The sequence below is a fragment of the Panthera tigris genome, chromosome B4 (genome assembly GCF_018350195.1).
Source record: "Panthera tigris isolate Pti1 chromosome B4, P.tigris_Pti1_mat1.1, whole genome shotgun sequence".
NCBI lineage: Eukaryota > Metazoa > Chordata > Mammalia > Carnivora > Felidae > Panthera > Panthera tigris.
Window position 1 is genome coordinate 131,760,183 of NC_056666.1, and position 27,550 is coordinate 131,787,732.

The 27,550-nt window shown below is 56.5% G+C and overlaps 1 protein-coding gene across 1 annotated transcript in view; it reads left to right on the forward strand.

Moving 5' to 3' along the window:
* CACNA1I (calcium voltage-gated channel subunit alpha1 I) overlaps positions 1 to 27,550 on the forward strand; it is a 136,920-nt gene that overhangs the window by 64,034 nt on the left and 45,336 nt on the right. The window contains 4 exon segments of the mRNA XM_042993317.1: positions 6,383 to 6,480; positions 19,367 to 19,526; positions 25,471 to 25,786; positions 27,375 to 27,467. Of these exon segments, the coding sequence (XP_042849251.1) occupies positions 6,383 to 6,480; positions 19,367 to 19,526; positions 25,471 to 25,786; positions 27,375 to 27,467 (667 nt within the window).

Genomic DNA, 27,550 nt, shown 5'->3' on the forward strand with positions numbered 1-27,550 from the left:
TATAGAGAGCCCGCCTCTAAGCCGGGCCCCGGGCTGGACACTGGGGACGCAGCTGGGACTCCGATCCAGCCCCTGCCCCGAGGAACAGGGACACGTCAGAGCACACCTCAGAGCCAGAGGTGCCCTGACCGAGGCACGGTGGGACACAAGGCGGGCGAGCCCAGTTCTGCCCAGGGGTGGGATCTGGAAGGCACGGGAAGGTGCACCGGGTAGGAAGACTGGCAAACGCCTGGCAAGAGCAATGTTGCACTCCGGGAACACGCGATGTTCGGGTGTTCCTGGAATGCGGGCCACGTGGCGGACGGCGCTGGGGTCCTGCCGGAGCTTCCGGAGGCCCGTGCTGCCCGGGCTTTCTCAGGCAGGCGGTGGGATTCAGGGGGTGCGGTTTGAGTAGGCACATGCGATTCGTGGGCAAGCGCGAGCTGAGGCAGCACAGGAGGCTGTGATATGATGGCGACTGACTCTTCTTTGACTCCTACGTGGGCCAGGCCCTGTTCTCAGCACCGAATCCGCGTAGGAACCCATTTCCTGCTCCTCACGGCCCTGGGAGGTCGGTTCAGTGACTTGCCCAGGGTCGCACGCTAGCGGCAGAGCTGGGGACGGGATCCAGGCTCCGCGCTTTAACCACTGGGTAAGCCTGCCCGCAGGGATGCTGGCCCTATTCCATGTCCTGCCATGTGCGTTGGGCTCACCGGCCGCCTGACCAGCTGAGGAGGGTGTCGGGAGCCAGAAGGCGGCTGGCCTGATGCCTGGTGAGCCGGAGGGTAGGCTGGGCAGGCTGGGCAGGGCTTCCGGATCCCCTGCCCTCTGGCTGTGTGAGCTGGGTTCTTTGGGAGCCTCAGCTGATGGGCCATAATGGGCCGGAATCCCCCCCACGAGAAGGTATGCAAAGTGCTCGACACGTGTGAATGCTGAGGAAAACCTTGTCAATCAGCCAGGACGCTGAGTTACCAGTGACAGAAACCCAGGGCAAACGGGGCCCAAGCCCCAAAGGGAGTGTATTGGCTGACAGAACCGGAAAAAGCAGAGGGCAGATCTGGGATTCAGATAGAGAGAGTGCTCGAACCATATGGTCAGGATCCTGCCTCTCTCCAGCTCTGGACTCAGCCACCTTTTGTGTTGGTAGAATTCTGAGGCCACCACGGAGGCAAGACGGCCGTTAGCGCCTTAGGGTTTCCAGGCGGCGGCTTAGCCAAGGAGAGCCCTCTTCCCTATAGTCCCAGCTCAAGGGCTGGCCCGCCGCCCATCGCCCACCTGGGGTCACATGCCCATCCCGAACTGATCACAGTGGCTGGGGGCGGGGCGGGGGGGCGGGGGAGATCCTGTGCAGTGGTTGACCAGGCCCGGGGCTCTGGGCCTCTCTTGGGAGGCAGGGGATCTGGGAGTGGGAGAGGGAGGGGGCCTCAGCAGGAATAAGTAGGGATGTGCCCTGCAGAGCGGATGTCGGCTCTCCCAGCCCGCTCTGGCATGGCCATCCCTGAGCCCCTCTCCTCAAGGACAGCCCCGGAACTGGGTTCAGCTACTCCCCTCCTGGGGTGATGTCAGGACAAAAGTGTTCGCTTTAAAGCTAAATTACTTACCTAATTAGGCGCTTGGGAGCTGGCAGGAGGTAGTGGGGGTTTTTGTTGATTTTTTTTTTTTTTTTTAGACTTTTAGCACCGAAGCTGCGTGATAAAGTAACTGTGTAATTAGAAATTAATTTCTCACTCTCGTAAGTGATGTCTTACTTGGGGGCCCGGAGGAAGTCAGCCCAATGGTTATTCACCCATAGAGCGACCCCTCTTCACCTTCTTTTTTGGAGGGGGGTGTCTCCCACAGCTGTCATCCAGGGTGGGAGGCGGTAGCTTCTTCTGTCACAGGTGGTGCTCATGCTAAGTAGATCCCTGAGTGCCTACTGGGTGCTGTGTGGGGCTGGTGCGGGGGTGCGTCTGAGGGGGGGTGCGTGGCCAGCATTCAACCTGTCTGTGGGAATGCTGCAGTGCCCCTCCCCCGCCTCCCTGCTGTCTCTGGTCCCGTTCTGAGGCCCGCTCCACAGTCTCTCAGGGGGTCCCGATTGTGCCCCCATTCTCCACAGCAGTAGCCGGCTCACCCACAGCCCCTCATTGGCTTTTCTCAGTTTCCACTCCCTCGACACACTCCCCGGGATCACCTCCCGCGTTCTTGGCTCAGGATCTGCTTCCGGGGAACCCATGTTAGACAGGAGATGTGAACAGACTGTGGAGTAAGCCAGAGCAGACGGGGTGAATTCAGCCTTTGGTGCAGGGAAGGGCTGAGCAGAGGCTCCATGGAGGAGACGGTCTTGAAGGGAGGCTGAGAGCAAGGGGAAGGGGCACCGAGCAAAGGAAAGGGGGGCAAGAATGGCGTGTATTTGGGGAGCTTGATAGGCCGCAGATGTGCAGAGGAGGAGCAGGGGTTGGGGGAGGGGAAGGCCAGACCGGAGGGCCTTGTAGGCCATGGTCAGGGGCTTAGACTTTGTTCTGATGGCAGTGGGGAGCCATGGAGGGTTTAAGTTGGGGAGGGACACGGCTAGATTTGAGTTTTAGGAAGTTTTGGCTGACTGAAGAAGGAGTGTGGGAGGAAGAAGCTGGAGACAGAACAGTCAGGAGGCTGCTCAAGCTGTCAGGAGAAAGGGATGGTGATGGGACTGGGGCAGGGGTCAGGGAGCTGTGAGCAGACTGTCCCGAGTTGGGGCACAGTGTTACTGTCAGGACAGCACAGTTCCCAGGGCATAGAATTAAACCCACAGTTCTACCCTTGCAACTCTGCACGTCTCTCCCCATCCTTGTCCGGTGTCCCCCTTTCTATCCTCTTTCTCTCAAAGAAGAATGAGAACTATTAGAGTCTTCACTGTGCACCTACTATGTGTTCTTTATCACTGAATGCATTTATACCCTGTCTTGTTTCCCAGACGGGGGATGCAGGTGCAATATTACACCCCCCAAGTAGATACATAGAAGAGATAGATAGAATCTCAGAGAAATGTTTAGGCAACTGGATTTCCCGGAAGGATTCACCGTACCAAGATCTCTCCTGCTGCCAAGGACTCAGTAACTCGTCACCTTTCCCCTTTCGACTTGACTGCCAGGAAGCTCAGAGCTACGATCCTAACACTGAATTCTCTAAGAAATTTCTCATGGGAGCTTTTCAGTGGAGACCCTGAGGGCTGCAAGTTGAGGTCTCCGGGGAGTTTTTGCAGTAGGCTGCAGAAGGTGTGGTGTGTTCCCACGCTGAAGGCCTGGAGGGTCAGGTCGCGTCAGGGGCGAAGGGGAGGGGCTGAGCCTGCCAGGCAGTGGCTGCTTCAGTCCACCTCAGAGATGGGCGTGAGTCTCATCAGCTTCCCATGAACGGGTTGGCATCGGAGAGGTGCTCAGACCCTAAAGCTTCTGACTCTGGGTAATCGTGGGCCTTGGAAACACTCAGTTACATCCTGTGCCTCGCTCGCAACCCAGGGGCCAGTCCCCTCCTTGTTTTAGAGAAACGTAAAGGGGAGGCGAATCTGATTTCTCACCATGGGGTTTATTCATCTGTATCTGTAGATATTTCCCATCCTCGCCCTGGCCTGTCGCCTGTCCCCTGTCCCCTGTCGGGGGTGGGGGGCGGGGGGCAGGCCACGGTGGGCCTGCCTCACTTAATTAAGAGCCAGTAGTTCCAGTCTGTGGAGCATAGGTTCTGCCTGGGGGGACACGGAACCAGGGCAGCGGGGCAAGGTGTGGAATCCTGGTCCAGGGGAGGGTGAGGCAGGGTGCGGTGGGATCCAAGTAAAGGGGGGCTCGAACGGGTTAACGCAGGTGAGGAACGAGAACTGCCTGGCAAGCGATAGGCCCTCAAAAACCATGTGTTTTCTTTGTCTAGCCACCCCTCTATGAGGCATGTATTTATTTTTATTGCGAGACTTCATGGGGATGGGGACAAATCCTGGGCTGTCACCTGCCAGAGCTCAGCAGGTGTGCCCTGGGGCTCCCAAAACAAAGGATCCCGAGGGGGCTCAATCTGGCAGAGGCTGGGATCCCCCACCCCAGCACACCCCAGCAAAGCGTGAACTGAGCTCTGGGGGTCTCGCTCTCCCCAGGGCCTGGTGCTGCCCCCCTTGGCAGGATGGAGGGAGCCAGGGCGGAAGGAAGAGGGCTGGTGGTGGTGGGGCACGGGGCGGGGGCGGGCTGGCTGGAGCTGGGCGGCGGGGGGGGGGGGGGGGGGCTCTCCTAGGCCTGGGGTGTGAGGGTGCGTGTGCGCCCGTGCCAGTGTGAGCGCGTGTTTGTGTGCTGTGTGTGCCGCCCCCACGGTGCCTCCGTCACACGCGTCTCCCTGGCTGCCTGGAGAGCTCTTTCTACAAAATATGAAAATGACAGTTGGCTCACCCACGCACGGAATCCTCTTGTAGCTCCGCTCCCTCGGCCTCCTTCTCACATCACCCTCTCTCCTCATCCGCTGCCCCTGGGCCACCCTCAACCTGCAGCTCCCTCTCTGCCAGGCTGTCGCTCCTGGCACCCCTCTCTGCTCCCCCTCCTCCTCCTCCCCCCTCCTCCCCCTCCTCCTCCCACTTCTGCCTCTTCGCCTCCCCCTCCTCCCCTCCTCCCCCTCCTCCTCCCTTCCTTGGGGACCCCAGGTCATCTCCAGTTCTAGTTCTCTGTCACTTTTTTGTCACGCCCCTCTCTCCAAAACTGGGCTCTGGCGGGAGTGTGTGTGGATCAGGGTGTCCGAGGAGTGAGTGGGTGTGTGTGTGTGTGTGTGTGTGTGTGTGCGCCGACGGTTGTGTGCAGGTGTGTGTGGCTCTGCGTGAGAGAGAGCCAGCACGGGAGCCAGAGCCTGTGCCCCAGAAAGCTGGGGGATGGATGGAGGCATTTCAGGCAAAGAAGCTTTCACTCAATTATTCTTCAAGCAGCGGGAGGGGGCGGCGGCTCCACAACAGTTGGACAGGTTTGCACGGTGTGTAGGAAAAGCCTTCATTTCCTGCTGACGGCAGCTCCAGGTGGAGCCGGCCGCAGTGCTGGAGCCCCGGGGTGGATGATGGGGGGGGAGGGGGGGCGGGGAGGAAGGGTCTGGTGAGCCGGACACCCGGGGTCAGGCCGAGGCCGTAGGCCCCAGGAGCCTGTCTTTCAGTGGAGAAAAGTGGGGGCAGGTAGCACCTGAGCGGGTAGGATCCGGTGGAAGCCAGGAGACCACAGAGGGGACCTCGGAGACCTGCCTTCTGTGGAGATCTGGGAAGACTTCCTGGAGGAGGCCGACTGTCTCTTAGGAGCTTCAGGGCTGGTCGAGTGTAGAGAGGGAGGGCGGGGCCGTCTGATGAGGTCCTGAAGGAGAGAACTCAGGCAGTGGCCAGGGCCCTGGTGTCATCCTTGCTGCCTTTGAGTCTCTCCCTGGCGCGAGTGGGTACTCCTGAGGGTTGGGGCCAGGTCTTGTGAGTCACTTGTGTCTGTAGTGCCTAGACTGGCTTGGTTCATCGTGGACTCGGGTGTGGAAAAACTTCCAGGACTCCAGGGGCATCTGCCCGGAACCCTGAAGCGTGAGTAAGGTTTCGGTGGACAGAGAGGTGAGAGGTAGCGTTCCAGGCAGAAGGGACGATGGGTGCCAAGGTCTGGAGTGGGGCACGCAGTGAGCCTTGAAGCTGGAGCCTGGGTGCCTTGCGGGGAGCATGCCCAGGAGAGCGTGAACTTTCCCTGCAAGCGAAGTACAGCGTGCCTGTCACATCCCAGGAGATGTGGCCTGTGACACCTGGCCTGGCGTGAGCCCGCAGTTGGGCTCAGAGGCCAGGAGAACAGAGAGGGAGGGGGGGCAGGTGTGGCCTGAGCCTGGCTTGAGCCTCTGCCCGGATGCTGGGTGACGTGGGACCTGTGACGTCACCTCTCTCCAGCTCCTCTCCTCATCTGTAAATCTGGGCATCTGACCCAGGCTTGCCGGGGGCCTGGGGGCCAGGGGAGATATAAAGCAAGATATAAGCTCTAGGCCTCTGCCCACAGTGAGGGTTTCCGGTCACCACCTGGGGTCAGCCGGGGGTCTCCCAGCCCCTTGGTTCTCCTCTGCTGACCTTCCTTGTTTCAGATTAGAGGCTGCTGGGAAAGCGGGGGCAAGAGGCACCGGGCACAGGGCTGGGCCCTCAGTGGGGACCCAAGTTCTCTCCTCTTCCATTCACTCCGCCCTCCACTGCATCCACGGCACCCCCAGGACAGTCGGAGGCAGAGACAGCCGGTTCCACTTAGGAGGAGACAGTCCAGGCCACACAGCTGACTGGGGCGTAGCCAGGATTCTGAGCCCTTTCCTTATGTCTCCCTGCCAGGCAGCTGTGGGCACGGGTGGGTGTGCGTGGGTGGCTAGATGGCCGTGGAATAGTCCATGGCCCTGAGTGTCCCTCCTGCTCCATCCCTCACTCTCCCCCCTTTCTCTGCAGGATGGTCGAGTACTCTCTGGACCTCCAGAACATCAACCTGTCGGCCATCCGCACCGTGCGTGTCCTGAGGCCCCTCAAAGCCATCAACCGTGTGCCCAGTGAGTTGGTCCCCCCTCCCCGCTCCCCGCCAGCCACTCCTGCACTAAGAAAAGACTCACCCGCACCTTCCGGTGCCTGTGCTGGGTACAGGGGTCCTTCAGCGACTGGACAGATGTGGGTCCTCCTCCCATCAGGCTCATGGGCCAGTATTTGGGCCTGAAGATGCTGGAGAGTGGTCCTGACACCTCTGAGGCCCAAAAGAACTCAGATTGCAGCATTCTGGGGAGTCTGGCTTTTTAGGGACAAGGTTCCTCGTGGGGGGGGGGGGTGGCTATCAAGGTGGACACATGTGTGAAAAGAAGCTGCTTAGTTTGAGAGTATCGGGCAGCATTTCAGTGGGGAGGGGATCCCAGCTCGTGCTGACTTAGAACTCAAGCTCCATCACCCCCACCGCGTGTCTGCCGACCCACGCGAGGACCCAGCCCTCCGTCCATCTGTCCGCCTTGCCTAGTGCCGGAAGGTTATGTTATAACAACAAGCCCCGACATCTGCCCAGATTCATAGTTTTCAAAGCTTTTCTTCTCCATGATTTCTCTTGAGCCTTATAATCTCTCTGTGAGGGAGGCGGGCCATTTACAGGAAAACAGAGGTAAAGAGACCAAGACTTGGAGACACGAGGTAACTTGCTCAAGAGGCCTCTTGACTCCCTGAACTGTGTTCTTTCCGCTACCCTGAGTTAGGAATAGGATGGGGGATGGGGAAGGAGAGGGGGAGGGGAGTACTTGGCCTGCATGGGGTTTCAGCCGTCAGGGAAGGACAGGGACTTTTATGAGACCTGCCTACCTCCTGTGTGGTATTTGACATACGGATGCCTAACTCAGAGCCTCTCAACTCGCCGTGTAAGGCTCAGAGCGGCTTGCATGGTGTCACCGCAATTCAGTGGCAGGACAGGGTTCTGCATGGAGTTCTGTCTGTCCTGAGCCCAACTCTTTCCTTGGTTCTATCCGAACGCTTGCTTCTCTTCCTTGTCTGAGCCTCAGTTTCGCCATCTGCAGAAGAGGGGAGGGCCCCTGGCACCTCTTCCTCCTCCACGGTCAGAGTGGTCCTTACTCCCCCAATTCTCAACCCTCGGGCCTTGGGGCTTTGTCACCTGCCCTATCCAGCCAACCTCTCCCCAGACAGGCTGGGGCTGGCCTGATTGTCGGCAGGCCTGGTAGGGCAGGGGAGGCCATGCTCCAGGGTATTTGTGGAGCAAGGTGGCCAGGAGGGTGGCCAGACTATGGCTTCGTTCTGAGATGGGCAGGCCAGCTCCGGTTGGGCAAAGTCCGAAGGGGGCCTGGGGGCTCTTGGCGTCTCAAGGTCGCACATACAGGGTCATCTCCCCACACATATGTTGACCTGCTGGGAAATCCCAGGGGGCCCTGAGGGCTACCACAAAGGTCCTGAGGGAGGGGTTGGGAGACAGGGGTGGGGGTAGGGGTGAGTGATGAGAACCAAAGCTATCGGCGACGGGGGGGGGGGGGGGGAGGAGCAGTTCAGTGGTACCACGTCGGTCGCTTCCCACTGCCCTGGGAGACTCTTGGGGGCAGGGGAGGGACATCCAGCGAGGTCATCCTAGGCGCCAGCTTCTCTCAACCCCTTCCACCCCTCACCAATCCTGCGAGGCTCCTAGTTCAAAACCATTTTTAGCCCATTTAGCAGATGAGGAAAATGAGGTCCAGAGAGGGCCGTGACCAGTCCAAGGTCACGCGGCAGGGAACTTGGAGCCCGAGTTTCTAACGGGCACACCTTCTGCAGTGTGTGTTCCTCTCCCTCATGTCCCACCCCCTTCCCCGAGGAAGCTGGCCGCAAGGCGGACTTCATTCACAGGGCGCCCGCAGCGACACCTGGTATGTTCGAGTCGCTCGGTAGATATGTATGAAGTGGACACACTGGGCGAGGGTGAGATCTGACGGCCCCGGAACAGCGATGTGACGGGACATTTGAGAAGAGAAGGTTTACGAGAGGAGGGGACAGGATGCGGGTCTCCAAGGGGGAGTTTCTGTACATCCGGGTGTGCGTGCACGTGGGTATGAGGGTCTCTGTGACCACAGGCGACCACGTGTGTGCACGTGTGTGTGCGCACGTGAGGTGGGTGGCGCCTGTGTCTCTCCCTGGGCCCCCTTCCTCCCTCTCTCACTGCCCCGGGTGAGGAGCTCATTAGGCGGCTCCTGGCTGTGGAGGTCACTTCCGGGTCCCAGCACCAGCCTGCCTGGTTCTCTGGAGAAGGACGGCGATGGGCCCCTTGCTCCCGGAGACTCCAGTTTTGGAGGCTGCGTGGCCTGGAGCACCCAGAGAGGAGTTCGGCCTCTTCCCGTGGGGCCTCCTGCCTGCTAACAGGCGAGACTGGGAGGCCCGGGCCCCGTCGATGGGGAACGTGTTTCCTGCTCAGAGCTGACTGCGCCTCGCAGCTGGCAAAAAATGGCTCAGACCCCGGCGTGGGGGAGCGTTGGGGGCACAGACCCTCCGGGATCCAAACCATACCCGCTGCGTCCGTCCCCTCCCCCCACTTAGAAACCACCCTGCGCTCCCCTGGGAAAGAGACCTTAGGATGAATTCGCACTGATGAGGAATTTAATTAACAGGAGCCTCAGGCTGTTAGAGCGCGGTTGGGCTTCCTTTACAGGAGGGACAGCTTTGCCCTCTGCCCCGAGTCACCAGCAAACGGGTGGCATGGGGAGGGTGGCACAGGTTCTTACAAGTGCCTTTTAGAGAGATTTGGTTGCTTGCCTCCTTTTTCTCTAGATGTTGCCCTGAAACATTCCAAGTCCTCCTGTTTGTCTTTAGAGTTTCTTCGGCCCCCGGGGGCGCCCTCTTTTCAACCATGGCCTGTGGCTTTCAGCTTGGCCACTAGGTGGCAGCCTAGGGAGTTGGCGCTAGTGAAATTATGGGCTATTAATTGCAAAACTGTGGAGAGCCGGGTGGCTACTTGCAATTTAAAAAGGACAGCAACGGCTGCAAAAGCCTCCGCATGATCCGCCAGGAGGACTTAGTTGGGTTGTCAGGGAATGCAAGTGCTGGTTGTTGGCCCTGCCGGGAGCCTGCTGTGTGACCTGGGAAGTCCCCCCGTGTCTCTGGACCTCAGTTTCTCTACTCTTGCACAAAGCAAGAGGAGGGACTGGATTAATGTGTAGTTTTTGACTTTGCCCAGGACGGATGGGGCACCTGGGAGTCATGGTGCTCTTTACAAACCTTGTGAAATAGGTCCCTCCACCTGGCCCCACAGGTCTGCCTTTGATGGCTAAAGGGAAGCAGGGCATGGAGGAGAAGGTTGGGGAGGGAGGGAGGGAGAGAGGAAAGCACCAGATTGCGAGTCAGGAGGCTGGGTTCTGGTTCCTTGCTGTGGCCTTCATAAATCACTATCCTTTTCTGGGCCTTGGCAAGATGGGGCTGGATCATCTCTAAAAGTGTGCCATCCGGGCAATCAGGCAACTCTAGGCCTCACTCCGGGCCTCACTCCTCACTCGGCCTGCACACCCCTTAGGCCTGCACACCCCTTAAGCATGTTGTGGTGCCTCCCAAAGCCCATTGGCCACGCCACGCCATTTAAATATGAAAAGTGCCTTTTTTCTCCAGTAAGAAACCAGCCTAGTCACTGCTAGGCCCCGAGCCCACTGAGTCTGAGTTGCTGGCCCACATCTAGAGTCGACCAGCCTGCGCCTCGGCCCCGGCTGTGGAGAGAGGTGCGAGGGAGGCCAGGAGGCTTGTGGGAAGCTGCTGGGGACACTGAGCCTGGCCTGGGCCACTGCCCACCCTCAGAGCTCACCCAGCTCACAGTCCCGGGTTCAGCAATAACCCACCCCTGTGCAGGGGCCTCTGGGCTGGGCCTGGGGTGGCGGTGATGCAGAGAGGCAGGAAATGTGCTCCCAGGGCAGGGCCCACAGACAGGGAGGCAAGGCCGGCAGAGCTATGGGGGGAGGTCACCGGCAGGTCCCAGCTGGGGGACCAGGAGCTGAAGCTCTGCTCCACACGCACAGGCCCGGGTTCTAGTCCCAGGCCTTCCACTTGCCCATTGTGGGGCCTTGGGCCCCCATGCTCCTCTCCAGGCCTCCATTTTCCAACAGTAAGATGGGGTTAATAATACCAATTTCTATACGGTTTTGTAAGAATGAAATGCCATCATGTGTGTAAAGAGCTTAGCATAGAACTTTGGGTGCAGTAAGTGGTCAGTAGGTGTTACTCTTGTGAGAAGGTACTAGAACACTGAGGACAGGGCGGGGGCATCAGGGCATCTTTGCGGAGGCTGATTTGGGGAGACAATCACCAAGCACACAGAGGGTTGGAGAGGGCATTTTTGGCAGACCGACCTGCACGTGCAGAAGGTGGAAATGTTGGGTGGGCAGGGGGCCGCATGTCAGGGGAAGGCAGGAGGGGAGCTTTCCACATCTTCTAGGGATTTACTAACAATGATAAATGGCTGAAATGGGCAAGTTCGCCACGGTGCTTTGCCTGGCTGGATCATCTTGTTTCGTACCAGCTCTAGGATGTTGGTGCCATTACGATGCCCACTTACAGATGTGGAAACCGAGACAGAGAGTGATTGAGTAAAGTGCCCAAGGCCACATAGCGGTGGGGGCAGGGGGGGTCTGAGGTCGGACTTGCACCTGTGTTCTCACGACCCCAGAGCTTTTTGCTCCTTTTTACAGCCTTCTCCTCCCTGTGACTTGTAGCGTCCCAGACAGCCACACCATCTGCAGGGCATCAGGAAAGTCCCTGCCCACATCCAGGGTCAAAGCAGAAGTGATGCCCTCGGGGCCCTTTCTGAACACCTTCCGCTGTCAAGAGCACAGAGCTCCTGTGGCACTGGGCTCCGTGCGACCTGCCGGGGACAAGTCTAGGCAGGAGGCAGGGGTGCAGGGCGGTTCATACAGAACATTCCTGCCAGTCTTCAAAGCTTGGTCCTGCATTAATTAGCTTCGGGACCTGGGGAAAGGTTCCTCTCTTGCTCCGGTCCCCTGTCTGCACAATGAGGATGCACATAGCACCTCCACGTGAGTTAGTCTGCACCCCAGGAGTACAGCAGGTGCCCAGTGAACCGGCCCATCCCAGCTTCTCGCACAGAGGGAGGAGGGTCCCAGTGCTGGGGCTACAGATCACAGCATCCAGGGCAGTTAGACTCGGGTTTGCATCTGGGATCTTGGAGCAGTGGCTCCGCCTCTCAGGCCTCAGTTTCCCCACCCATAAAATGGGGTCCCAGCCCTCCCTTGCTAGACCAGGGCAGCAAAATGTCCGCACAACACTGGCTCCTGGTAAGGTACCCGTGCCGTATACTGATTGCGTGGGATCCTGGTGGGCTTAATCTTGCCGAGAGTCATAGAGAATCTTAAACTCGTCAAGCCTCAGAATCCTAGACTCTTGGTTTCAGAGATCCTCAGAGCCCTGGTTTCAGAGTGAGAGGCGTTCGAATGATCTGGTCTTACAGGCACGTTTTCAATTGCCCGTCAGGCCGAGGGGCCCTGAATTCATGGCTGGCACCGTGCCCCTCACCCCAGGCCTGCTCTGGCCCTTTCCACCCAGGTTCATGCCTGGCTGGGCTGTGGTTAGGCCAGCCATTCTGAGCATGGGTGAAGGAGGCCCCAGGATTTCTTCTTGGATTCTGCCTTGCGGGGCATCTGTCGGAAAGGAAGCTGGGAGACTCACTTTGAAACAGAGTTTGCGTGAAAATCTGGGCAGTTTTGCTTGAAGTGTGTGTTTCCTTGGGTCTTGGGGGCAGCTGGAGGAGGCTTCCACCCCAGGCCACACCTTGGACTTCAGGGCTGTCTGTCCTTGGTGCCCACAGGGGCTCCCAAGCCACCCTGCAGAGAAAGGCCTGGCAGCCCCCAGGGGGAAGGTAGGGAGAGGAGGAGTGGGGGAGAGAGGAGGGGAGATGGGTGCAGGGCCTGATTTCCCCAGGGCTGCTGCCTTCTTGGAAGAGAAGGAGGTAGGTGGGAAAACATGAGGCCAGAACACCTAGTGAGACCCTGACTTGGGAACAGGAAGAGACGCCAGGTGTGTGAATGGGGAAATGCTAGGGGGGTGGGGGCAGGGTGAGAGCTGTTCTGCCCCTCCCCTGCAATCAAGTTCAAGTTCTACTCTACAAATCAGGAGGGAGCAATTCCTGCACAGGATACCAGGTCAAGGGAGTGGGCTACTATTCATTCATTCATTCATTCATTCATTCATTCATCCAAAGTAGCATTCACTAAGGGGCCATGGAGAGTAGACATAGCCCATTCTCTGCAGGCAGATACCCTAGCCGGGACCTATGGGCCAGTGGGACACGTGCTCTAATGGAGGCAGCAGGGACTGAGGGGAAGGATCACTAATAGTTACTTTGAGGAGGTTTTATGGAGGAGGGGGGAACAGGACATTTGAAGAATGAGTGGGAGTTCTTTGGGCCACAGTGGGTTCCGGGACCTTCTGTGGGACAGGGGCTAGGACCACCCTGGGGCGTGAGCACGGGGATGGAGGGTTAGGGGCGCACACTCCTTGGCTGGCATCTGTTCCCAACTCAGGAGGGGGCACCGAGGCCCCTCATCAGCCCCTAAGCCCCTCCTCCGTTGGACTGGGGCCAGCAGCTGTGTCCTCAGCAGCACGGCCGTATGCTGCCCGGCTGGGCCTCCCTGGCACCCACTGTGCCCCTGATTAGTTGGCCTTGGCAATGGCAAGAACAGCAGACGGCCTCTCCCGTTCGCTCAGCACCCTCCCCTGACCTAGCCAGGCCTCCGAGAGGGGGGCGCCCCTGGGCCAGCCGCAGCCTCGGCCCCCTTTGCCCTCAGCCTGGCACCCTTTCTCCTGGCTGCGGGCTGCACCCCTGGTGGAGGCTGGCGCAGATCTGGTTCTTTCTACTTGAGCTGGTCTGGCAGAGTGGCTGCGCTAATCTGGGCTGACAGCTCTTGTCTGCAGACAGCACCCCGGACCTCCAGGGGAGATGCGTCTCAGGAAGCCCGCCCCCCACCTCCTTCCAGGTCCCCCGCTGCCGCCCCCTCTTGGCTGGCTGCTGCCCAGCTTCTCCTGAGCAGAGGGCCTGGTCTAGGGGTGTCCGGTGAAAAGGGGTGAAAAGGCTGAGCAGCTCCCATCAGTTTGCCCACCGTCCGTCTCCCTCTAGCTTCCAACTTTATTTATTTATTTATTTATTTATTTATTTATTTATTTAACGTTTATTTATTTTTGAAACAGAGAGAGAGACAGAGCATGAACGGGGGAGGGTCAGACAGAGAGGGAGACACAGAATCTGAAACAGGCTCCAGGCTCTGAGCTGTCAGCACAGAGCCCGACGCGGGGCTCGAACTCATGGACCGCGAGATCGTGACCTGAGCCGAAGTCGGACGCTTAACCGACTGAGCCACCCAGGCGCCCTGTCCAGCTCCCAACTTTAAATGCCATCCAGAGACTCTCTCTACCCTGATGCACCCACACGATACTTCTAGGCTACATTCCTCTCCCCTGAACCCCAGGCCCCACGAGCCTATGAAATGGCTTCACGTGGACGTGTACCAGGCGCTCCAAACTCCGCGTGTCCAAAAGGAGTCCTGTCCCCCGCGACGGCTGCTCTGTGGCTCTGTCCTCAGGCTGCAGACCTTGGAGATGCCCTGCCTCCTCTCTTCCTCCAACCCCTGCCAACATCCCATCAATCGCTCGACCTTCAAAATAGCTCCAGAGTTTAGCCACGTCCCCTACCTCCGCTGTCATCGTCATCTGGACCCAGCCAGATGTGGATTATCAGAGGGGCAGGTGAGCGATGGCCTGGCGAGGCCGGGCGGGATGGGAACAGATGGACGGGAGGCTCAGCGCCCCCGAGAGTCACGCAGGAAGCCTGGCAGGGAGGGCGCGAGCAGGGCCACAGCTCTCTTGCCCCTCCCCCTGCCCCCACCCAGCGCTCCCCATTTCTGTTCCAGGGGAGGGCAGGGCTGTCCTCAGGAGGCAGCGGCCATATGGCCACCGAGCCCACGGGCCTGGCCCCCCTTCCTGAGCTGTGTGTGCACAGGCCGGGGGTCACATGTGGGCGACTGTACAGCATCCCGCAGGCTGTCTGCCTGTGGGTCGCCTTCTCCCACCCCGGCCCGCCATAGTCCACCTGCCCCCGCAGCTGGGGTGATCTTTCAAACCCTCCTCAGCTACGTCTGTCTTCTGCGCGTGACGCTCAGTGGAACAGGGGCCGGAGTTCTCACACCTGCGGGGCAGTCCCATTTCCGCCACCTCTCATTCGCTTCCCTCCGGCCATGCTGGCCTCCTGGGTGTTCCTTGATTCATCCCCACCTCTGGGTCTTTGCCCTGGCTGTTCCACCTGCCTAGACAGCTCTTCCCAGGGGGGCACGCAGCTGACTCCCTTACCTCCTGTGAGTCTGTGCCCTGTATCGTCTTGCGAGCGAGGCCTTTCGGGCCCCCAGGTTATACCTGTCCTACTCCTGGCCCAGCCTGGCGCCCACCCCCCCCCCCCCCGTCCCTTTCTGCTCCTCCACTTTTCGTAACACCATCCAACAAATGAGGAGATGTACTTATTTATTTAGTACGTGTGTGGTTTTGTCTCTCCCTACCCGTATCTAGAATGTCCACCTCCTGGGGGCAGGGGACTTGGTCCGTTTATTCATTTGTTTGTTTTAACCGATGCACCCCTAGAGCCTAGAACAGCGCCTGGCACGTAGTAGGTCCTCACTAAATATTGGTCGAATGGATCCATCCACCCATCCGTCACTCCTTCGTGGCCATCCTCGGGGGCCACTCTGCCAGGCCCCGGGCTAGATCGGAGGATGCGGAACACCCCTTCTGGGCCTCCTGCTTAGGATGCGGTCAGTTTGGGCAGAGCCATGAACTGACGAAGGCCGACAGCGTAATAAGTGCTGGGATGGAGGGAGGGCAGGGCAGTGGGCAGCTCACTGCAGGGCTACCAGCCCAGCCCAGGGGCCAGAAAAGAGGACCACTCAGCTGAGGTCTAAGAAAGGAGGGGAGATGGCCTTGTGAGTGTGTGTGAGGGCTTTCCGGGGGGCTGGAAGGGGGTCAGCCTGGCTAGGTCACACCGGCATGGGGTGTTGCTGTCCTGGGGAGTGGACCTAGCATTGCACCCCCCCCCCCCCACCAGGGTAATAGTGATAGGAATCCTGGAGGTGGTGATGGGGGAGGGTGCTGTCGGTGGGGGCAGTGTGTGTGTGAGGGTGAAGAGTAGGGATGCTGGGGGCGTCTGCCAGTCCAGCTGGAGCCGCAGGGTTAGATGTGGGGTGGTGGGCAGAGGGAGGTGCGGCTGGGGAGACAGGCTGGGGCCTGTGCATAGGGGCTTGGGGATGGGCTAAGAATTTGTACCTTCCCCACGGGGGTGGAAGGACTGCTGGCAGCTTCTGGCTCTGGGGGCTCCTCCTCTGAGGTCCTGTCCCAGCCTCGAGAGGCTGACCGGATGGGAACCACTGTCTTCCGTAGATGAGGCCACTGGGGCCCCGCGGGGGCAAGGCCGGCCTCAGGGCTGCCCCACCAGGAGTGGCACCCAGGCGTCCCGTCCTGGGCTGGTGCTCTGGGCACTCACCAAAGCACTGGATGTCCTGGGGACTCTGGGGTCCTCTTTCCCCTCTCGCCTGGGGAAGCAGGGCCTTCAGCCACACTCGTGGGGTTGCCAGGGAGTCTGGTCCTGGCCTCTACCCCAGGCCGAAGGCCTGAGACATCCCACTAAGAAAGCAAAACCAGATAAGTTCATCCTGAGCGATGGTGAGTGAACACCTGGGGGAACTGGAGGCAGGAAGGCTTCACTGGTGTGGGGTGGAAATCAGAGACTGCCTGGAGGAGGAGGGCTGGGCTGGGTGGGGATAGGTGTGCTTCGACTTGAGTAGGAAGGATGGTCTGAGGCAGACATCTCTGTCTTTGCCTTTCTTGGCCTTTCTCTCCATCTCTGTCCTCTGCCTCCATTTCTTTCTCTGCCTCTCCTCTCTGCCTCCACCTTCTGAGCCCAGTGCCGGGGGAGCTGAGGGCAGAGAGGAACCATCCTACGACGTGCCTTAGCTAATTACTTGACTGCAGGCATAAAAGGAGGATTAGCTGGGGTCTCGCGGGGTCCTCCCTGACTCCCTAATCCTGTGGCCCCTTTTCCCTGGCACGGAAAGATGGATTCGTTCTGAGTCCCTAATTAGCTAATTATGCCTTGGCTCAGTGGCCCTGGGACTCCCTGGGCCCAAGGGAGGGCTGTGGAGTGAGCTGGGGCCTGGCTTGGCAGAGGGAGGAGGGGAAGGGGGACGGACGGCTGCCATTCAGGGAAGCCAGCCAGGCAGGTTTTGAGGAGCCTTTCAGAATTTCAATATCCTGGAGAACAAGGGAAATGTAATTAATCGAGCAACAAAGGCTGGGGGATGGGGGGGCAGCCATGGAGCAGTCAGGCTGGGGTGGCTCAGAGCCACCTGCTCCCTCAAGGCCTTTCTGACCCAGTCCCTTCTCACATGGCTGCTTGCGTCCTGCCGCTGTCCCATCCTCTAGGACTGCCCTGTCCAAGGGCTCGGCCTGCTTAGAATCTGCTCATGGCCTTCCCTGACCAGTCCCCTAGCACAGGGCCCCTCGCTCCTTAGATCCCGCTTTGCGGCCACTCCCAAGCATGGCCTCGATGCGCTCTCTGAACGGTCATACCTTTGTGCGTTTGCCACAAGCTCCTGTCATCCTGCAGGGCCCAGCTCAAGTCAGTCCCTCCAGGAAGGTGCCCGGATTTGGATGGATCGCAAGGGTGCTTGGTCTATTTCCTTGTTTCCCTTCCCAACACTCCCTGGGCTATCCCTATTGAGGGTGAGGGTGGGGGTGGGGTATTTAGCCCTCAGCCACCCTGGCCTGCTCTCAACTGGAGGCAGCAGCCTGCCAGGGAGACCCACTGCCTTCTCCGGGAGGAGGCTGACCTAGTTTTGTGGGGAGGGAGGACGGGGCAGGCATTAATTATTGATTGGAAATCACTCCACACAGAGCTCGTGATGCAAATCCGAAATAACTACCCTCGTTAACAACCACCTTAGCATCACCCCTGGAATAAATAAAAATCTGAATAGGGCCACTGTTCTCCTTGTCACCATCTTTACATCCTCCCTTCTCCAATCTTCCATTCTTTCCTCATGACTCATCACGTATTCAACAAATGTTGGCTGAGGCTTTGTTCTGGGCTAGGAACTGCTGGGTTCTGAGAATGCTGACTGGACACAGGTCCTGCTCCCAGGAGCTTACAGCCCAATGGAAGAGGAAGGGGTAGACAAATAATAATACACTAGCGCTAGAAGGCTACGTAGTGAATGGGGCCTCCAAGATTGTGCGGTATGCAACTTGCACAACTGTGCAAGTCACCCTAGGTCAGAGGTGCTGAGATTGCCCAGAGCAGAAGAGAGAGGGATGGACTCTACCTGGGATGGAATAGGGGAAGTCTTTACAGAGGGAAAATAGAGCTTCAGCTGGGCTGTGGTGGTTGAATAGGGATTCGCCAGGCATAAGAGAGATGGAAGAGTGTTCCAGAAAGCATGAGGAAAAGCATGGAGGTGTGAAATCCCATAATATGTTTAGGGAACTTCAAATAATTTGGTACTGCTAACCATAGGATGCAAATTGGTGAGAGGGTGTGTGTGTGTGTCTGTGTGTGTGAGAGAGAGAGAGAGAGAGAGAGAGAGAGAGAGAGAGAGAGATCTGAAGCTAGAGAGGTAGGTAGAGTCAGATCTCACAGGAGCTTGGAAGGTATGTCCTCAAGAGTGATCCATCACTCCTGACCTTCTTTGGGACCACAGACACTCGTGTGGATCTTCTCCCAAGAAAAATTCATGGTATCGTACCTGCACATTTTACAGCAATTTCATAAGGTTCACCTCCTGCGGTCCTTCCAGGCTGTTGTCAAGAATTGTCCCTGTTGTGCCCTGGGCTCTGTTTTTCCTGGGCTGGCTTCAATTGTAGGCGGGTGCTGCCCTGCTGAGGCAAGATGGGCCCAGCAGCTCCGGCCTTAAGTCTGCCCAGCTTGCAACCTCTGCACAAAGAGAGCATTTCCCCCTGTAGTTTCAGCTGAAGTCTCAGGGTTGACCCTCATTGGTCCTGGCTGGGGTCACATGCCTATTCTGGACCAGTCACTGGGGCTAGAGGAACAGGATGTGCTGATTGGTCAGGCCCATGTCATGTGATCTCCACGGCAGCCCAGGCAAACCATGGGGACTAGAGTGGGGGAGTGGGGATGTTTTCTTAGGGCTGGGGAAGGTGGCTGGGCCAAACCAGGGAGGTGACCCATCTGCCTGGGGTTTGTGCTCCTGTGGATTCTGCATTGATTGGGGTGTCCAGAGCTCCATTCGTGGAGTCAAGGGGGCAGACGGAGGGGTGGGGGGTGCCAGGGGTTGGGACTGAGCCTGTGAAAGGGAGAGGGCATGTGGATGGGTCAGCCCAGGGCAGGAGGGGCCGAAGGGAAGGATAGGGAAGTAGATGTGAAGGGTGGTAAGAGTGGGATGGGGCTGGAGGTGGAGTGCGTTCCCCCATCTGCTCTGTGGGGTGGGAGCGTCAGGAGAGTTGGGTGCGGCTCTTGAGCTGGGGAACCTTTGCAGGGTGGCTGCTGTCTTCTTGGGCCCCTTTGCTGAGGACCTTCTCTTCTAAGAGGGGAAGGGACTGGCTCAAGGTCTCTGAAGGACATCAGATTTGTGCATTACCCAGAAGAGAGTTTGGCACATAAACAGTGCCCCGTAAACACCTGCTTTTTCATCCGGAATCTGGTGAAAGAGTGGTGGGGCCCAGAGCCATTTCTGTGGCCTCTGGGCAGAGGGGCAGGCATCAAGGAGAAGGTCTGCTTAATGGCCCCTGAGCAGGCTGGGAGCCCCAAGGAGCCCCTGCCCGCGTGTCCCCACCTCTCCTCTCCGTGCCCTTGTCTCTGTTTCTCTAAGCCTGCTCTCTCTCTGTCCTCCTGGGACTTCTGCTCGCAAGGCTGACAGTCTCTCTGCCCTCCCCCACTCACAGGTATGCGGATCCTGGTGAACCTGCTCCTGGACACGCTGCCCATGCTGGGGAACGTCCTCCTGCTCTGCTTCTTCGTCTTCTTCATCTTCGGCATCATCGGCGTGCAGCTCTGGGCGGGTCTGCTGCGTAACCGCTGCTTCCTGGAGGAGAACTTCACCATGTGAGTGCCGCCCCCACCACCCAGGTGGCTGCCAGCCAGCCAGCTTTGCCTGGGGCGGCAGGGGTGCTGGATGTTTTGGGACGGGGAGGGTCTCCCCGTGGAGCACCCGGTCCCAACCCTTACTCCCAGGAGTGGAGAGAAGCCAAGGAATGTGCTCAGGTGCGCTGGTGGTGGGTCTCCCGTGAGTGGCTGGACACTAAAAGGAGCACAAAAGGCCACTGAGCTCTCAAAATGGGTGTCACAGAGTCCCGGGCTCAAATAGGCCCTCAGGTGCGAATTTAGCTCCTAGTGACTCTTACTTCATACACAGTTTTAACTTACTCGGTAATTGGGAATGGGGCCAGCAGAGTGGAAGCGGCCAACTGGGGGCTCGAACAGGAGGGAAGAGGACAGCTGAGACCCAGGCAGACGTGATGCCAACAGGGAATAAGAAGGCAGAAACCCTCAAAGGCAGACACCGAACCTGGCCCAATTCCAGCACAGACATCCCTCTTGGTGACTCCCAGTCATCCAGGAAAGGTCACAGTCGGCCCGTTTGCCTCGATAAGCGGGCGGGTGGGCTCCCCGCCCCAGAGAGGTGATCGTCAAAAGCCGTCTCAACAGAAGTCCAGCTCTGGCTCTTGGAGGAGTCGGGTTGAGTTGCCTGGGAGAGTTGACATCTGTGGAATTTCCGCGGTGAGGGAGGAGCGGCGTGTCTGGGCGTGCGTCTGGACCCGCATGGATGCGTCTGGACGGGAGGATGCTGACACGTTGCTGCGCCTCGGCGGGCTCCTGCCCTGTGCCAGGCCCCGGGGGGACCGAACCAGCCTCTCGCTCGAGAGCAGCACTCAAGTGTCAGCTCTTGCCAAGCCCGTGCTTAGGGCTCAGGACACAACAGAAGGCAGAGTTCCTGCCCTTGGGGAACTGGTCACAGGTGCCTCCACCGAGGGGCTCTCGTGGACGGAGGACGACTGCGGGAGGCTTGGGACGCCCTCCGGGGTGGGCTCCGCTCTCTCTCACGTGTCCTGTCAATTGTGGAGAGGAAGCTAACCCAGAGAGCCGGGGTGAGGACGGGGGAGGGGACCGGTTCACCCTCCCATTGCCCCCATTGCCGCGGGGACCAGAGAAGGGGCACCCTTGTGGGAAGGATCCCGTGGGCTCGTGGGGGCCTGCTCTTGTGTCAGTCACTTGCAAGAGGTGGGCCCCACAGCAGCAGGAAGCAGGGGGCACCCACTTCTCCCGGGCTGGTCCTCAAAGATGGAGGTGTGTGGGTATGAGCTCTCAGCTTTGGGGGTTCAGGACAGTTCCAGACCCCTCTGTCCCACACGGGTCTTTCCCTAGGTCGTTCCGTGGCCTCCTCCTCATTGTCCCGCCTCAGCCCCAAGGTCACCACCTGCTGGAGGCCTTCCCTCACCACCCCCTTACTCCCAGACACTCTGTGGCATTAGCCTGCTTGATTTCCTCCCGAAATTACACCGGTGAGTTCACTTACTTGGTTGTTGGGTGTCTCTAGACTGGTGTATTTACCTGGTTGACACTGATGACGTGCTCCAGCGCAACAGGTGTGACTGAGGTAATGCTTAAATCTGACCCCTTGTGGAGACTGGGAGGCAGAGGCCAAGAGAGGGGTATCTTGCTCCAGGGCAAGGTTGGCAACATCAGAGCCGGTGTGAGAACCCAGGTTCCCCTGCCTGCAGCGCCTGCCTCCGGTGAGGGTGCTCAGAGCATCCCTTCAGTCTCATGAGCCCTTGGGGAGACCCCACGCGGTCTGTTTGAGGGTTCTGGGGCACAGAGTCAGGACAGTACTGCCCAGCTAGGAAGTGGCGGGGCCCGGAATCTGAACCCAGGACTGATGTCCTCTGCGAGGCGTCTGGTCCCTTCTCCCGGATTCCGTCTGAAGTGTTACCTGCACACACGGCCGTTCGCGTCGCAGACAGACTTTAAATATGTGAATTGCTTTGACAGTGTGTCTTGAGGGCGTTTTACACCAGGGTTTCTTATTCCACGGATAAAAGGCAGTTCATCTCGCCAGCCCCTGTTGATGGACGTTGCGTGGTTTCCAAGTTTTTGTTCTTCCGTACGGGGCTGCAGGACACATCCTGTACACGTGTGATCCTTATGTACACGTGGGATCAATGGCTAGACTCATCATCGCTGGTCAAAGTGTATGTGTATACACACACATACACACATATATTTTAAAGTTTATTTATTTATTTTGAGAGAGAGGTTGTGTGTATGCAAGTGCCCGCATGAGTGGGGGAAGGACAGAGAGAGAGAGAGAGGGAGGGTGAGAGAATCCCAAGCAGGCTCCATGTTGCCAGCCCAGAGCCCAGCTTGAGGCTTGATCCCATGAACCATGAGATCACGACCCAAGCCTAAACCAAAAGTTGGACGCTTAACTGAGAGACTCCCAGGCACCCCAAAGTGTGTGTATATTTTTATGCTTCTTTCTTAAAGCTACAAATTGCATTTAGCGCTGGACACAACGAAAATGTAGAGCTAAATGATGTCTTACATGGGTCCACACCAGTGTAAAGCTACCCAGAGAAACTTAGGGGGCCTAGGGAGGCCCCCTCCTGCCCCTTGCCGGTTCCTGTCCCCCTCACCCCAAAGCGGTCACTATTCTGACCTCTATCGCCGTAGATTTGTTTTGCCTGTTCTTGAGGTTTCTTTAAATGCAGTCATACAGGATGCTACCTTTTGTGTCTGCTTCTTTGGCTCAGTGTAATGTGTCTTTGAGATTCACCCACGTTCTTGTGGGTTTTATTTCTTTTTCGTTGCTGTGGGTATATATTGAGCAAATATACGACTACTTATTTTTTTTTTTCATTCTACTGTTGACTTGGGTTGTTCCTGTTTTTTTTTTTTTTTTTTTTTCTTTTTTGGCTCTTATGACTCATGCGTATTCTCGTACATATCTTTGGTAGATATAGCCATCCTTTCTTTTGGGTAAATACCCAGGAGTGGAATTGTTAAGGGTGCACGTACGTTTAGCTTTAGTAGATTTCGTCAAATGGCTTTCCAAGATGGTTGCGTTCAATGTCGGCTAGCAAAGTCTGAGAGCTCCGGTGGCCCGGCATCCTCAGCGACATTTGGTAACGTCAGTCCTTTTCACTGTCACTCTTCCAGGGAGAGTGCAGTGGTACCTTATCGTGGTTTTAATTTGTTTTGCCCTGATGACTAGTGACAGTTGGCACTTTTCACGTGTATCCTCTTATGAAGTGTCTGTTACAGTCTTTTGCTGTTTTTAGATTGGGTGGTCTTTCTTTTTATTATAAATTTGCAGTGGTTCTTTGTATTCTCGATTTGAGTCCTTTGGTGGATAGATATGTTGCAGAGATCTAATCCCAGCCTGTTCCGTTTTGACTCTCTTAATGGTACTATTGGACGATGAAGCCCTTAGTTGTAATGAAGTCCAGATTACCAGTCGTTTTTTCAGTATTGCTTTTTGTGTCCAGTTTAATCTTTTCTTAACCCAAGGTGATGAAAATATCCTCCAGTGTTTTCTTTTCGAAGCTTTCCTGTTTTATCTTTCACATTTAGGTCTGTATTCCGTCTCTTAGTGTGGTATGTACAGATTCCCTTTTTGTACAGATATTCAGTTGTCCCAGCAGCATTGGTTGAGAAGTCCACCCTTTTTCCACTGAATTGCAGGGGTGCCTTTATTACTGCCAGGTGGCCATTTGTATTTGGGTTGGATGTGTACGTGTTCATTGTTGGCGGATGCCGCTAAATTGCTCTCCAAAAAGTTTATATCAATTTACACTCCCACCAACAGTGTATGCGCATGTGTGTTTGTACTCACTCTTTTCCGCACTCAGTACCATCGGCCTGAAATATTTGCCATTTGGATGGGTGTAAAATGATCTCGGTGTGAGTTTTGTTTGCATTTTCCTGTTATCAGTCAAGTGAGCGTCTCTTCCTGTATATTGGTACGTTGGCTTCCCCCCACCCCCCGCCAAGCATCTTGGCCATTTTTATTTCTTATGTGAAAATTTTCTCTTTTCTTCTCTTTTCTGTTCTCTTTTCTTTTCTTTTCTTTTGTCCTTTTACCCCCTAGTGGGGGCACAGGTGGTTTTGAGTGACAGGTGGTTTTAACATAGTCTAGATGTCTTCTATTTGTTTTATATATTGCCAATACTTATCCCAGGGCAGTGGCAATCTCTAACCTGTTTTTGTAAATAAAGTTTTATTGGAACACGGCCATACCCACTTGTTTACCTATTTCCTATGACTGTTTCTCATTTCAAGAGTGCAGTTGAGTAATTGGCACAGAGACCATATGGCCCTATCTGGCCCTTTACAGAGAAAGTTTGCCTACCTCTACTTTTTATTTATTTATTTATTTATTTATTTATTTATTTATTTAGCTTGTCTTTTTACTTAGTATGCTCTCTTTTGTCTCATAGAAGTTTTACATTTGTATATAGTCAATCTTGAACTTTGCTTGTGTAGAATTTGGATTTGTAGATTTTATCCAGGAAAGCCTTACACGTATATCTTTTTTTTCCTCAATGATTTCTTTTAAGTTTATTTATTTCGTTTGAGAGAGAGAGGAAGAGAAAGAGAGGAGGCAGAGAGAGAGGGAAAGAGAATGAATCCCATGCAGACTCTGTACGGGCAATGCAGAGCCCGATGCGGGACTCAAACTCATGAAATGTGACATCGTGACCTGAGCCCAAAACCAAGAGTCAGACACTTAACTGACTGAGGCACCCAGGTATCCCAGGCCTTATATATCTTGAGTTAACAGAAATATTTCCCGTTCTCTTGTAATATTTTTGTGATTATGTTTGTTGCATTTATAATTTTTAATCCACCAGAAGTTTATTATTTTAAATTTTGTAATATATTTTGCTTAACCTAATATATCCAAAAGATTACTATTTTCAATGTGCAATCAATATAAATAATCAATAATGAGATTATTTACATTCTTTTTTTTTTCTTTTGATACCAAGTCTTCAAGAAGTTTATTTTTGTATATGGTGTGAGGTAGAGATCTATTCTTTTTCCAGATAACAGTTGTCTCAGAAGCATTTATTGTTTAATTCTTCTTCTTCCCATGGATCTGAAAAGGTGTTTCTGTAATAGACTAAGTTCTGTTTTATGTATGGGTTTGTCCCTGTGCTCTGTGGTGTTCCACGAATCTTTCTGTTCCTCTTGCAATACTATACACTCTAGTAATAATTGTAGTTGTATTTTGCTCTCATGTAAGACTGGACTCCACTCCTCTTTCTCCTTTTAAAAAAACTGTCTTGCCTATTCTTCCATCCAGATAAATCCTAGAACCATCTGTCCAGGTTCCACAGACACAAACAAGTTGGGATTTTGATTGGGTTGCAGTGACTCATTGTTTAACCTCACAGGATGGGTAGGGCAGAGATTGTCATCTCTGTCTTACAGATGAGGAAATTGAGGTCTGGAGAGAGGAAGTTAACAGCCCAAGGTTACATAGGTGGGAAGGGGTGGGGCAGGCAGAGGATCAGATCCTCATCTGTTGGATCAGTAGAATTCAACGTTTGTTGATTAAACGTGTACTCTGTGCTGACCAAACAGTGTATGGGGACTGGGGAGCCTGAGACCCCGTCCTTGTCCTAAAAGAGCTTCAGGCTCCAAGAGAAGTTGGGTACACATGTCCTAGGAGCAATGTGGGTGTGTGCAGGGCACAGTCTGGCCACAGCGGGTCAGGGACTAGCCCTGCTCCATCCTGAGGAGGCCCCCTTAGGGAAGGGACCCTAGAACTGACTGCAGTGGGTCAGTGGGAGATTTTTTGACCATGGGGAAGGGCGTCCCAGGTGGGGGAACAACATAGGCAAAGGTCTAGAGGCAGTGACAGGACCTGTTGGGACAGTTCTGTCACACTACGTGGCCTTCCCCTTCCTGCTCCTCCTGGTGGTGACCCCTCCCTTCTCTTCTTTCCCCTCCCCCCCCCCCCCCCCCCGCCATCACCTGTGCACAGACAAGGGGATGTGGCCCTGCCCCCCTACTACCAGCCAGAGGAGGACGACGAGATGCCCTTCATCTGCTCCCTTTCGGGGGACAATGGCATCATGGGCTGCCACGAGATCCCCCCACTCAAGGAGCAGGGCCGTGAGTGCTGCCTGTCCAAGGATGATGTCTACGACTTCGGGGCGGGGCGCCAGGACCTCAATGCCAGCGGGCTCTGCGTCAATTGGAACCGCTACTATAACGTGTGCCGCACGGGCAGCGCCAACCCCCACAAGGGTGCCATCAATTTTGACAACATCGGCTACGCCTGGATCGTCATCTTCCAGGTGAGGCCGCTCAGGCCTGGCACCAGCGCACGGGCTGGGGCCCGGGAGACTGGAGTGGGGGTGGGGTGAGGGGCGGGGGGCACAGCTTCTTCTGGCAGGGAGGGCTCTGTGCTAGGTGTTGGCCGCCTGTTTCACTGAAATCTGCCCGACTTGCTGGCACGATGGGCGTTATCGCGCCCCTATTATAGACAGAGCAACTGAGGTTCAAGAGAAAGGAAGCAAGCTATTTGATGGATCACGTGCTGGTTAGTGGAGAGTCAGGATTTTAACCCAGGGCCAGGTGCCCCCAAAGCCTGTGCTCTTTGTGGAACCCCAGGTTGCCTGGGGACCGATGGATCCTGGCAGTGAGGTACAGACCTAGAGGGGAGAGACCAGACTCACGCCTGTTAGAGGGGCTGACCAGGCAAGGCCTGCACACAGGATGTGGGGGAAAAGACATTCCTGGTGGAGGTGACCACCTGAGCCAAGGCCTGAGTGCAGGGAAGGTTCAAGGTGAGCACCAAGGAGCTGTTTGTCTGTCTGGGTAGAATCTCTCGGACCTTTTTCGTTGATCAGTCAGTAAGAAATACATTTTACTCAGTGCACACATATACACACACTCACAGCGTTAACTTTACTGTGTGCCTTGCACAGTCCCACTGCGCTGCAGAGGACCGGGGTGGGGCGTGTCGAGGAAACGGGGGCTCTAAGACTGGGTACCGCTTCCTGCCTCTGTGCCTCAGTTTTTCACCTTTAACGTGGGGGTAATAACAGCCCCCTCTCGCCCTGAGTGGCTGAGAAGAAGAAGCTAGATGATGGGAGCCGAACAGTCAGCCAAGTGTGGAGTGAGTGCTTGGTAAAGGTCACCTTCCCGCTGCCCTCGGAAGGAACAACAGGGCTGGAGCAGGGGGTGGTGGCTGAGAAGCCCCGAGAAGAGGGGAGGGCCTTATCAAAGCGGCTGCTCTGTGTGCTTTGCTCTGGGGAGCATCGAGATCACAGAATTCAGAGCTGCAAGGCGTGATGGGATGTGATCACAGCCCAGCAGCTGTGTTTTGAGACCCTCAGCCCCCAGGGGTGTGAATGGGTTGCCTGGGAGAGGGCAGTTGCTAGGGAGCGCCCAGCGTTTGCTTTGCCCAAGGCTGCTCTGCCTCCCTCTCTGGGAAGGAGAACGGGGGCAACAGTCACACCAGCCCCATCATAGCCACACTCCTGGGCTCAGCTGAGCTGGACCCTAGGCCCAGCTGGTGAGCTGGAGTTGGAGTCCAGGGCCCCCTGCTTCCAGCCCTCCTGCCTTGGTGAGGGAGACTGGAGAGGTCCAGGCTCTGGAGCAAGAGGGAGCAGGCTCAGGTCTGGCTCCCCGCCTTCCTGGCTGTGTGACAGAGGGCAAATACTGTAACCTCTCTGAACCTCAGTTTTCTCACCCGTGTGTGGGCGATGAGGATGGCCGTCCCATGGAGCCTTGTGGAGAGTTCGAGAGAGAATGTGTGTCCAGCAGTCTGGCACACAGTGGGGCCTCTGTCTGGGGCGCTGCGTTGGTCGCCTGTCTTTCCTGAGGGTGCCGCCTTTCCTGTCTCAGGCTCACCGGTCCTCTGCTCTGTTCTGGCTGCAGGTGATTACCCTGGAAGGCTGGGTGGAGATCATGTACTATGTGATGGATGCTCACTCCTTCTACAACTTCATCTATTTTATCCTGCTTATCATAGTACGTGTCAGGGTAGCTGGGGCTCTCTGGGGAAGCTCAAGGACCCAGGGACCAGGGATGGGGCTGGGGGGTTCCCAGGGAGC